Source organism: Mustela putorius, unplaced genomic scaffold (assembly GCF_011764305.1).
Source record: "Mustela putorius furo isolate JIRA1106 unplaced genomic scaffold, ASM1176430v1.1 tig00000827_pilon_pilon_pilon, whole genome shotgun sequence".
Lineage (NCBI taxonomy): Eukaryota > Metazoa > Chordata > Mammalia > Carnivora > Mustelidae > Mustela > Mustela putorius.
In genome coordinates this window covers 459,688-472,374 of record NW_025421489.1, presented here as the reverse complement: position 1 = coordinate 472,374, position 12,687 = coordinate 459,688, and the positions used below count along the sequence as shown (strand labels likewise).

The window sequence follows — 12,687 nt, the reverse complement described above, 5'->3', positions numbered from 1 at the left end:
CCTTTCCCGAGAGGCCATGTTTTGGGTATAATATTTCATTAAATCCTCTTAACAACCTTGTTAAATAAGGCAGTTAGATGCCTGTTTTATAGAGGAAGACTTCAAGCCAAAGAGAAGTGGCTCGTCCAAGAGCAAATAGCTGTGGTTATAGAGTTAGGACCACTGAGTTCAAGACACGTTCCATTATGGCAAGCTAACACTACTAATTGCTAAATTACTACTTCATGACTGGTTCACCTTACTTTGAAATATATGGGGTAATTTAAGTTTTGATATTAGCTCTGATATTATTCAAAATACTCTTATGAATTTTATATATTTGGTAAATGTTTTTCATATCAGTATTAAAATAGTAACATTGTTTATCATCCCTTTTTATATGTAGCAATCGCCAAATAATTGCCCAACATAGAGAAGAAAGAATTAAAAATTTTTCGCAAAATAACAATCCAGGTAAGACTTTTCAGAGTGAAGTACTTTTGGTGGTCACATAGATGAAGTCAGAGCAAGGAAGTTTTGATTATGAAAGAGCAGTGGGAAAAAAAAAAAACCCATTGTGTAAATTGCATAAGCTCACTTTCTTGCTTTCTTCCTTTCTTTCTCTCTCTCTCTATTTTATTTATTTATTTGACAGAGAGAGTGAGAGAGCACAGGCAGAGGGACAGGGAGAAGCAGGTTTCCCACTGAGCAGGGAGCCCCATGTTAGATTCAGTCCCAGGGTCCAGGGATCTTGACGTGAGCTGAAGGCAGATGCTTACCCAACTGAGCCACCCATGGGGCTCTATTTTTTTCTTTCTTAATTTCTTTCTTAATAGTCTAGTATTCAGAATTATTTAAGAAGTTCAATACTGTCATGAACAATAGGAACAAATCCATGAGAGAGACTGGACTCCAGGAAACAAACTGAGGGTTACGGAAGGGAGGGGTTGGGGGTATGGGGGAACCGGGTGATGAGTATTAAGGAGGGCACGTGTTGTGATGAGCACTGGGTGTTATATGCAGCTAATTAATCATTGAACACTACATTCGAAACTTACGATGTAGTATATGCTGGCTAACTGAACACAATTAAAAAAAAAAGGTACCTCAGTGTGAACAACAACGAAAAAGGAAGTTAATTGTAGGTAACTTAAAATATAAGACATTATTGTCTGAAAAGGAAATTTATTATTTTAGTTATGACCCCTAAAATCCCTTATATGTTTGTGTAAATAAGAGAAATTTTTAAGTTAGTATGTTTTATGTTTCCTCTATAAGCATATTAAAACAACTTGAACTTGTTATGAAAATGGATCTTTTAATTTTTACAAGTGGATTACATTTAGTAAGTATTATTACATACTGATTTGTCTCAAAAAAAAGGAGCTATCCTTAAAACTGGGAACTCTACAATACCTTCCTGGTACCATAGACAAATGGCAAGCAAAAAGAACTGGAAAAGTTAGCTAGTATGCAGCACTACCAGTGAGACTGTTTTTTTTTTTTTTAAAGGTGACTGTCTGGTACAGAAATCAGAAAAGAAATGCCTTGAGAAACATAGGTTGTTTTACATATTGTTATGTCAACAAGATATCACAATTAACAACTTCATTTCTCATTAAAGAGAATGAGATATGTTGACTTTATTAGAACAACGTTTTCTTCTGTTTGTTGCACAATTGTCATAATACGATAATTTTGTTTGAACACATTACTCTGTTGCCATTAGTAAAAAGATTATCATAATAAAAATTCAAATGGGGCAACTCTGAGGCTCAACAGATTATAATAAAAGCAGACAAATGGTTCACAATAACAAAAATGCTACCATTGCTCCCTAGGTGTGGCACCTAGTGCATTGTACAATCTGAAATGTATGAAGAAACCTTTAACTTAGTAGACTTTTATCAAAGAAAATCTGTATCAAGAAAATCTGGTTTGGTTTTGCAATTTACTCATTTTCATTTGTTCACTTAGCAAATAACTATCAAGTATCTTTAGCTACTGTCACTCTGATGTAGAATACAGACATTCAAAAAACACAATCCTTGCCCTCCAGGAGTTTGTTATTATCATTGTCATTTTATTATTTACTCTATTTTTACTACTTGATTTTTATTATTTACTTTACTTTATTCCATGCTTACTATGTGACAGAGTACCCTAGTGCTTATAATTATGATTGTTATGTTTTTATTGGTACTTAATATGTAAGTTGGTAGTGAGGAATTAGAGTTTTAGGAGAGTGGGTAGAATTGAAGGTAAGTATGCAGACTGAGTAGTAAGTTTGCCAGGTAAAGAGGCAGAAGAACCATGTTTGGAAGGAGGAATGTCCATCAAGATTACATGTTTTGCAGAGGGAACAGCAGTGTGGACGCTCAGATGTATGAGTGAAATTTGGAGCACTTACGAGCAGTTCAATTTTACTGGTGCAAAAAGTGTGCTATGGGAATGGTTGGAATGAGTGAATACTTAGCTAAGGCAAGCTAATGAAAGTTTTTCAGTACCATAGAAAGGTGTAGATCTTACCATGTAGACCTTGGGAAATTTATCAGGTCAAATGCTTTAAGCTGCAAATAACAGGTGACTTATAATAGTGACTAAAACAGGGCCGCCTGGGTGGCTTAGTCAGTTACACGTTGACTCTTAGTTTTAGCTCAGGTCACAGTCTCATGGATCATGAGATCAAGCCCCACATCCCACAGGGCTCCATGCTCAGCATGGAGTCTGCTTGATGATTCTCTTCCTCTGCCATTCCTCCCATTTGTGCACTCTCTCTTGCATGCGTTCACTCTCTGTCAAATAAATAAATCTAAAAAAAGCAAACCAAACCAAACAGTGACTAAAACGGTAGGAACCAGAATTGGTTTTGATGGTTTAGTGATGTCTCCAGGATCCCAGTTGTCTCTTTTTAGCTTTGAAGTTGGCAATATTTTATATGCCCTTTCCTGATTGGCTAATTAGCAACAGTTCGAGGCATATTCTCACATGACAATATCCAGTGACTGGAAGGACTGTTTTTCTTTATATGTTTCTTTTTTTTTTTTTTAAAGATTTTTTTTTAAATTTATTTGTTAGAGAGAGAGAGAGAGATACAGAGCGCAAGCACAGGCAGACAGAGTGGCAGGCTAGAGGCAGAGGGAGAAGCAGGCTCCCTGCCGAGCAAGGAGCCCGATGTGGGACTCGATCCCAGGACGCTGGGATCATGACCTGAGCCGAAGGCAGCCGCTTAACCAACTGAGCCACCCAGGCGTCCCTCTTTATATGTTTCTTTTCTTTTCTTTTTTTTTTTTTAAAGGTTTTATTTATATATTTGACAGAGGGAGACAGGCAGAGAGGGACAAGCAGGGGGAAGTGGCAGAGGGAGAAGCAGGCCTCTTGCTGAACAGGGAGCCTGATGTGGGGCTGGATCTCTCTGCCTGCTTCCCCCTCTCTCTCTGCCTGACTCTCTGCCGAATCATGACCTGAGCCGAAGGCTAACGCTTAACAACTGAGCCACCCAGGCACCCCATATGTTTCTTTTAAATAGGAAGAAAACTCAAGAGGCTTGCAGTAAATTTCCTCTAATATCTTATAAGCTAGGTTATATCACGTGCATGTTCCTAAACCAGCCGCTGGTAAATCAGGTACTGTGATTAGCTTAGAATGATAATTTCTCCTTTTGAAGCTGGGGTAAGGCCACGTTCTTCATGTTTGGGCCAATAAATATCTAAATAAAGTTGTGGTTCTCCAGCAAGAATTAAGACTGTGGCATGGTTATTGGGGAGTATTTGATGCAGGGATTCACTGGAGAATGTGAAGCAGAAGGGTAACAAGATTAGATTTGAATTAGTGCCTTCTGGTTGTGGCACAAAATAGGCATCACCAAACTTTTTCTCTAAAGGGCCAGAAAGAGAATATTTTAGGCCCTGTGGTTTTTCAACTATAACTACCATTATAGTGTGAAAGCAGCTGTAGCAATACGTAGGTGAATAGCAAGAGCCAACCATCTGGTTCTGTAAATAAAGTTTTATGGGGGCACAGGCACATGTGACTGGTCCAACTTGGCCTGTGGCCATAGTTTGGTCACCCCTCATGTGGAGGATAGTCCATTATGAAATGTTCACTCTTCTATATTGAAAAAGTCAGGAGGCTCAATTTATTCAATTTACAATGTTGTTCTTTTTCTAGACCTTATGTGTTTTTTAATTTAAACCTTAATTTTAATTTAAAACTTTTAAAAAGATTTTATTTATTTATTTTTAAAACTTTTTAAAAGATTTTATTTATTTGAGAGAGAGCACAAGTAGGGCAGAGGGGCAGAGGGAGAGGGAGAAGCAGACTCCCCATTGAGCAGGGAGCCTAGTACGGGGCTTGATCCCAGGACCCTGAGACCATGACTTGAGGTGAAGGCAGACGCTTAACTGACTGAGACACCCAGGTGCCCCCTTTCTCATTTTTTTTGCTTAAAAATTTTTTATCCATTTAATAAATAACAATATTAGTTGGTGGCTTTTTTTTTTTCCTTCTGGAAGTCATCACTTAAGAGCTCATGTTTGAGTGGGGCAGTTGCAGGGGAAATATAAAGCAGAGATAGAAAAGAGGTATAGTTAGTACAATTTCATGATTATTAAATGTATAAAGGGGAGAGAGGGGGATGCCTGGGTGGCTCAGCCATTTAGTGGCTGCCTTCAGCTCAGGTCATGATCCCAGGGTCCTGGGATAAAGCCCTGCATTGGGCTCCCTGCTCCATGGGAAGCCTGCTTTTCCTTCTCCCACTCCTCCTGCTTGTGTTCCCTCTCTCACTGGGTCTCTCCCTGTCAAATAAATAAAATCCTAAAAAAAAAAAGGGGCACTTGGGTGGTTCAGTGGGTTAAATATCTGCCTTCAGCTTAGGTCATAATCCCAGGGTCCTGGGATCCAGCCCCACATTGGGCTCTGCTCAGCAGGGAGCCTGCTTCCCCCTCTCTCTCTGCCTGACTCTCTGCCTACTTGTGATCTCTCCCTCTCTCTGTCAAATAAATAAAATCTTAAAAAAAAATCTTAAGAAAAAAAGGGGAGAGAGGAAATCTTAGAAGAGTTATAAGTTTCCAGGTTGTACACTAACATTTAAATTGGCCACAAAGAGGGCGCCTGGGTGGCTCAGTGGGTTGAGCTGCTGCCTTCGGCTCGGGTCATGATCTCAGGGTCCTGGGATCGAGTCCCGCATCGGGCTCTCTGCTCAGCGGGGAGCCTGCTTCCTCCTCTCTCTCTCTCTCTCTCTCTGCCTGCCTCTCTGCCTACTTGTGATCTCTCTCTGTCAAATAAATAAATAAAAAATCTTAAAAAAAAATAAATTGGCCACAAAGAATGAGTAGGGCTTTATCGGAGTGCAGTGGGAATAGGGAAGACCAGGTATTTTCTGTATATGTTGAATTTGATGGAATATCCATGTAGTACATTGTATAACCAATGTAGTATATTTTCAGTAATTGGATAATTGAATACTAGGAGTTTCTAGCTGGAGATAGAGCATCAAGTTTGGAGGCGCTGATTTGAAATAATCGATTAGAATAATTAGGCAAAGTCATAGCTTGGACAATGATTGAGCTTGTCCATGATGGAAAAGATATAGAAAGAGATGAAGGCCAGTGAGCAAAAGCCTGGGAATACCAATATATAAGGGGTGGATGGAGGTGTAAGACTTAGTAGAGAAGATTGAGGAGTGGCTGGGGAAACATAGGAGAGGAATTAGAGGAAATGTTTTAGAAAAATTAAAAAAAATTTTCAATACCAATTAATTTTATCAAATCACTAAAGTAAGTTGGATTTAACTTTTAAAAGCTCTTTGGTGGTAACCTTTTCAAAAGAACCATTTTTGAGTTGTAAGTTCTGTTATTTATGTGATTGGTATGTTCTTTGTCCAAATGTGGAAAAGTAACACATCAAGTAAGGTCCTCCCTAACTTTTTTGTAACTGCAGTACCTACCTGGACAGGGTCAAGTCAAGTCAAGTGGAAATGGTCTAGCCTGGTGAGTAGACTGGCCAACATTTTTCCATAATTGTCAAAACCTAGGGGTCAAGTGTGAGGAAAAGTGTTGTCTTTCTTACCTGTTTCGTGTAGAGATAGTTGAGCCTTTCTTCACGTCCTTGGTACACTCTCCTGAATGAATACTAGAACAAAAATCTGGAAGCAATAGGCAGGAAGCCACTGTCAGGCCCTATCTCTGATATGGAATCATGATGCAGCTATATTTTGACAGTTAAAAATTTTTTTTTTTAATTTTTTATTTTTTATAAACATATATTTTGGGCGCCTGGGTGGCTCAGTGGGTTAAGCCGCTGCCTTCGGCTCAGGTCATGATCTCAGGGTCCTGGGATCGAGTCCCGCATCGGGCTCTCTGCTCAGCAGAGAGCCTGCTTCCTCCTCTCTCTCTCTCTGCCTACTTGTGATTTCTGTCAAATAAATAAATAAAATCTTTAAAAAAAAAAAAAAACATATATTTTTATCCCCAGGGGTACAGGTCTGTGAATCACCAGGTTTACACACTTCACAGCACTCACCAAATCACATACCCTCCCCAATGTCCATAATCCCACTCCCTTCTCCCAAACCCCCTCCCCCCGGCAACCCTCAGTTTGTTTTGTGAGATTAAGAGTCACTTATGGTTTGTCTCCCTCCCAATCCCATCTTGTTTCATTTATTCTTCTTCTACCCACTTAAGCCTCCATGTTGCATCACCACTTCCTCATAGCAGGGAGATCATATGATAGTTGTCTTTCTCTGCTTGACTTATTTCGCTAAGCATGATACGCTCTAGTTCCATCCATGTTGTCGCAAATGGCAAGATTTCATTTCTTTTGATGGCTGCATAGTATTCCATTGTGTATATATACCACATCTTCTTGATCCATTCATCTGTTGATGGACATCTAGGTTCTTTCCATACTTTGGCTATTGTGGACATTGCTGCTATAAACATTCGGGTGCATGTGCCCCTTTGGATCACTACATTTGTATCTTTAGGGTAAATACCCAGTAGTGCAATTGCTGGGTCATAGGGCAGTTCTATTTTCAACATTTTGAGGAACCTCCATGCTGTTTTCCAGAGTGGCTGCACCAGCTTGCATTCCCACCAACAGTGTAGGAGGGTTCCCCTTTCTCCGCATCCTCGCCAGCATCTGTCATTTCCTGACTTGTTGATTTTAGCCATTCTGACTGGTGTGAGGTGATACCTCATTGTGGTTTTGATTTGTATTTCCCTGATGCCGAGTGATATGGAGCACTTTTTCATGTGTCTGTTGGCCATCTGGATGTCTTCTTTGCAGAAATGTCTGTTCATGTCCTCTGCCCATTTCTTGATTGGATTATTTGTTCTTTGGGTGTTGAGTTTGCTAAGTTCTTTGTAGATTTTGGACACTAGTCCTTTATCTGATATGTTGTTTGCAAATATCTTCTCCCATTCTGTAAGTTGTCTTTTGGTTTTGTTAACTGTTTCCTTTGCTGTGCAGAAGCTTTTGATCTTTATGAAATCCCAGTAGTTCATTTTTTCCCTTGCTTCCCTTGCCTTTTGCGTTGTTCCTAGGAAGATGTTGCTGCGGCAGAGGTCGAAGAGGCTGCTGCCCGTGTTCTCCTCAAGGATTTTGATGGATTCCTTTCGTACATTGAGGTCCTTCATCCATTTTGAGTCTATTTTTGTGTGTGGTGTAAGGAAATGGTCCAATTTCATTTTTCTGCATGTGGCTGTCCAATTTTCCCAGCACCATTTATTGAAAAGGCTGTCTTTTCTCCATTGGACATTCTTTCCTGCTTTGTCGAAGATTAGTTGACCATAGATTTGAGGGTCTATTTCTGGGCTCTCTATTCTGTTCCATTGATCTATGTGTCTGTTTTTGTGCCAGTACCATGCTGTCTTGATGATGACAGCTTTGTAATAGAGCTTGAAGTCCGGAATTGTGATGCCACCAACGTTGGCTTTCTTTTTCAATATCCCTTTGGCTATTCGAGGTCTTTTCTGGTTCCATATAAATTTTAGCATTATTTGTTCCATTTCTTTGAAAAAGATGGATGGTACTTTGATAGGAATTGCATTAAATGTGTAGATTGCTTTAGGTAGCATAGACATTTTCACAATATTTATTCTTCCAATCCAGGAGCATGGAACATTTTTCCATTTCTTTGTGTCTTCCTCAATTTCTTTCATGAGTACTTTATAGTTTTCTGAGTATAGATTCTGTGTCTCTTTGGTTAGGTTTATTCCTAGGTATCTTATGGTTTTGGATGCAATTGTAAATGGGATTGACTCCTTAATATCTCTTTCTTCTGTCTTGCTGTTGGTGTGTAGAGAAATGCAACTGATTTCTGTGCATTGATTTTATATCCTGACACTTTACTGAATTCCTGTATAAGTTCTAGCAGTTTTGGAGTGGAGTCTTTTGGGTTTTCCACATATAGTATCATATCATCTGCAAAGAGTGATAATTTGACTTCTTCTTTGCCGATTTGGATGCCTTTAATTTCCTTTTGTTGTCTGATTGCTGAGGCTAGGACCTCTAGTACGATGTTGAATAGCAGTGGTGATAATGGACATCCCTGCCGTGTTCCTGACCTTAGCGGAAAAGCTTTCAGTTTTTATCCATTGAGAATGATATTTGCGGTGGGTTTTTCATAGATGGCTTTGATGATATTGAGGTATGTGCCCTCTATCCCTACACTTTGAAGAGTTTTGATCAGGAAGGGATGTTGTACTTTGTCAAATGCTTTTTCAGCATCTATTGAGAGTATCATATGGTTCTTGTTCTTTCTTTTATTGATGTGTTGTATCATATTGACTGATTTGCGGATGTTGAACCAACCTTGCAGCCCTGGAATAAATCCCACTTGGTCGTGGTGAATAATCTTTTTAATGTACTGTTGAATCCTATTGGCTAGTATTTTGGTGAGTATTTTCGCATCTGTGTTCATCAAGGATATCGGTCTATAGCTCTCTTTTTTGGTGGGATCCTTGTCTGGTTTTGGGATCAAGGTGATGCTGGCCTCATAAAATGAGTTTGGAAGTTTTCCTTCCATTTCTATTTTTTGGAACAGTTTCAGGAGAATAGGAATTAGTTCTTCTTTAAATGTTTGGTAGAATTCCCCCGGGAAGCTGTCTGGCCCTGGGCTTTTGTTTGTTTGGAGATTTTTAATGACTGTTTCAATCTCCTTACTGGTTATGGGTCTGTTCAGGCTTTCTGTTTCTTCCTGGTTCAGTTGTGGTAGTTTATATGTTTCTAGGAATGCATCCATTTCTTCCAGATTGTCAAATTTATTGCCGTAGAGTTGCTCATAGTATGTTCTTATAATAGTTTGTATTTCTTTGGTGTTAGTTGTGATCTCTCCTCTTTCATTCATGATTTTATTTATTTGGGTCCTTTCTCTTTTCTTTTTGATAAGTCGGGCCAGGGGTTTATCAATTTTATTAATTCTTTCAAAGAACCAGCTCCTAGTTTCGTTGATTTGTTCTATTGTTTTTTTGGTTTCTATTTCATTGATTTCTGCTCTGATCTTTATGATTTCTCTTCTTCTGCTGGGCTTAGGGTTTCTTTCTTGTTCTTTCTCCAGCTCCTTTAGGTGTAGGGTTAGGTTGTGTACCTGAGACCTTTCTTGTTTCTTGAGAAAGGCCTGTACCGCTATATATTTTCCTCTCAGGACTGCCTTTGTTGTGTCCCACAGATTTTGAACCGTTGTATTTTCATTATCATTTGTTTCCATGATTTTTTTCAATTCTTCTTTAATTTCCCGGTTGACCCATTCATTCTTTAGAAGGATACTGTTTAGTCTCCATGTATTTGGGTTCTTTCCAAACTTCCTTTTGTGGTTGAGTTCTAGCTTTAGAGCATTGTGGTCTGAAAATATGCAGGGAATGATCCCAATCTTTTGATACCGGTTGAGTCCTGATTTAGGACCGAGGATGTGATCTATTCTGGAGAATGTTCCATGTGCACTAGAGAAGAATGTGTATTCTGTTGCTTTGGGATGAAATGTTCTGAATATATCTGTGATGTCCATCTGGTCCAGTGTGTCGTCGTTTAAGGCCTTTATTTCCTTGCTGATCTTTTGCTTGGATGACCTGTCCATTTCAGTGAGGGGAGTGTTAAAGTCCCCTACTATTATTGTATTATTGTTGATGTGTTTCTTTGATTTGGTTATTAATTGGTTTATATAGTTGGCTGCTCCCATGTTGGGGGCATAGATATTTAAAATTGTTAAATCTTCTTGTTGGACAGACCCTTTGAGTATGATATAGTGTCCTTCCTCATCTCTTATTATAGTCTTTGGCTTAAAATCTAATTGATCTGATATAAGGATTGCCACTCCTGCTTTCTTCTGATGTCCATTAGCATGGTAAATTCTTTTCCACCCCCTCACTTTAAATCTGGAGGTGTCTTCGGGCTTAAAATGAGTTTCTTGGAGGCAACATATAGATGGGTTTTGTTTTTTATCCATTCTGATACCCTGTGTCTTTTGACAGGGGCATTTAGCCCATTCACATTCAGGGTAACTATTGAGAGATATGAATTTAGTGCCATTGTATTGCCTGTAAGGTGACTGTTACTGTATATGGTCTCTGTTCCTTTCTGATCTACCACTTGTAGGCTCTCTCTTTGCTTAGAGGACCTCTTTCAATATTTCCTGTAGAGCTGGTTTGGTATTTGCAAATTCTTTCAGTTGTTGTTTGTCCTGGAAGCTTTTAATCTCTCCTTCTATTTTCAATGATAGCCTAGCTGGATATAGTATTCTTGGCTGCATGTTTTTCTCGTTTAGTGCTCTGAAAATATCATGCCAGCTCTTTCTGGCCTGCCAGGTCTCTGTGCATAAGTCAGCTGCCAATCTAATATTTTTACCATTGTGTGTTACAGACTTCTTTTCCCGGGCTGCTTTCAGGATTTTCTCTTTGTCATTGAGACTTGTAAATCTTACTATTAGGTGACGGGGTGTGGGCCTATTCTTATTGATTTTGAGGGGCGTTCTCTGAACCTCCTGAATTTTGATGCTCGTTCCCTTTGCCATATTGGGGAAATTCTCCCCAATAATTCTCTCCAGTATACCTTCTGCTCCCCTCTCAGTTTCTTCTTCTTCTGGAATCCCAATTATTCTAATGTTGTTTCGTCTTATGGTGTCACTTATCTCTCGAATTCTCCCCTCGTGGTCCAGTAGCTGTTTGTCCCTCTTTTGCTCAGCTTCTTTATTCTCTGTCATTTGGTCTTCTATATCACTAATTCTTTCTTCTGCCTCATTTATCCTAGCAGTTAGAGCCTCCATTTTTGATTGCACCTCATTTATAGCTTTTTTGATTTCACCTTGGTTAGATTTTAGTTCTTTTATTTCTCCAGAAAGGGCTTTTATATCTCTCGAGAGGGTTTCTCTAATATCTTCCATGCCTTTTTCGAGCCCGGCTAGAACCTTGAGAATTGTCATTCTGAACTCTAGATCTGACATATTACCGATGTCTGTATTGATTAGGTCCCTAGCCTTCGGTACTGCCTCTTGTTCTTTTTTTTGTGTTGAATTTTTACGTCTTGTCATTTTGTCCAGATAAGAGTAAATGAAGGGGCAAGTAAAATACTAAAAGGGTGGCAAGAACCCCAGGAAAATATGCTTTAACCAAATTAGAAGAGATCCAAAATCGTGAGTGGGGAGAAAGGGGATAAAAAGATGTTCAAAAAGGAAGAAAGAAAAAAAAAACAAAAAGAAAAGAAGAAAACAAAAAGAAAAGAAAAGAAAAGAATTTTTTAAAAAAGAAAACACCTAAGAAAAATGTAAAAAAGAAAAAATATATATATTAGATAAACTAGTAAAAAATCGTTAAAAAAGAAAAAGGTAACAGTTAAAAAAAAATTTTACCCGAAGGCGAGAAAAAAAAAAATGAAAAAGAAAAAATTAAATTAACTGCAAGACTAAAAAAAATCACAGGAAAAAAGCCATGAGTTCCGTGCTTGGCTTTCTCCTCCTCTGGAATTCTGCTGCTCTCCTTGGTATTGAAACCGCACTCAGAGATAGTTGAGCCTTTCTTCACGTCCTTGGTACACTCTCCTGAATGAATACTAGAACAAAAATCTGGAAGCAATAGGCAGGAAGCAACTGTCAGGCCCTATCTCTGATATGGAATCACGATGCAGCTATATTTTGACAGTTTTAAATTTTGATCAGATATACTTTATACAGACCAGCAATTTGGGAGAAGCTGACCACTTTTAAGTATTTTATTGCAGGAAACTAGTATAATATCAAGGAGAAAATACAAGGTAACATGCTGAATATACTAGTTCAACGTTGCTAGGGATTCTGTGTCAGTAAAAAACGTCAGTACTGGACTATTTTTGTTAGTGCTGTCTCTCTCCATCCTCTTTCATTTGCCTTCTTCTGATATCTCCACTTTTACCGCTTTTTTCTGAATATCATCTCTAAAGAAAGTGCTAAGGAAAACTGTCTTGGAATCTATCACTATTGGAACATATTTCTACTATATGTATATTTCCTTGTAACAGGCTACTGCATCTAAAATGTATTTCATATTTTGTTGTTTCTTATGCTAAACTTCTGTCACTGTACCACAGTGACAGAGTTAGTGATGATGTTTGGCCAAGATCGAAAGCATTTTCTGGATTGTCAGAAATTTTTACCTGTTAACAGTTTTAATGTGACATGCTTTTATATTTTTTCAGAAATTGGTAAACTGTGGCTTAACAAGAAGATGTGGCCAATTAGAT

General features: G+C 38.6%; 1 protein-coding gene across 9 annotated transcripts in view; it reads left to right on the top strand.

Moving 5' to 3' along the window:
* The window catches only part of LOC101678988 (ankyrin repeat domain-containing protein 26), a 173,857-nt gene that overhangs the window by 28,576 nt on the left and 132,594 nt on the right, over positions 1-12,687 (top strand). For 7 of the 9 annotated variants that reach the window (XR_006608096.1, XM_045084945.1, XM_045084946.1 and 4 more), the window contains one exon: positions 386-453. Coding sequence is in view for 8 of the 9 variants with exons in the window: in XM_045084945.1 (XP_044940880.1) it covers positions 386-453 (68 nt within the window). In the remaining variant the exon portion in view is untranslated. Of the gene's footprint in view, positions 1-385; positions 454-5,919; positions 6,212-12,687 lie in introns of those variants that run through there. The other 2 variants (XM_045084951.1, XM_045084950.1) reach the window with 2 other exon arrangements.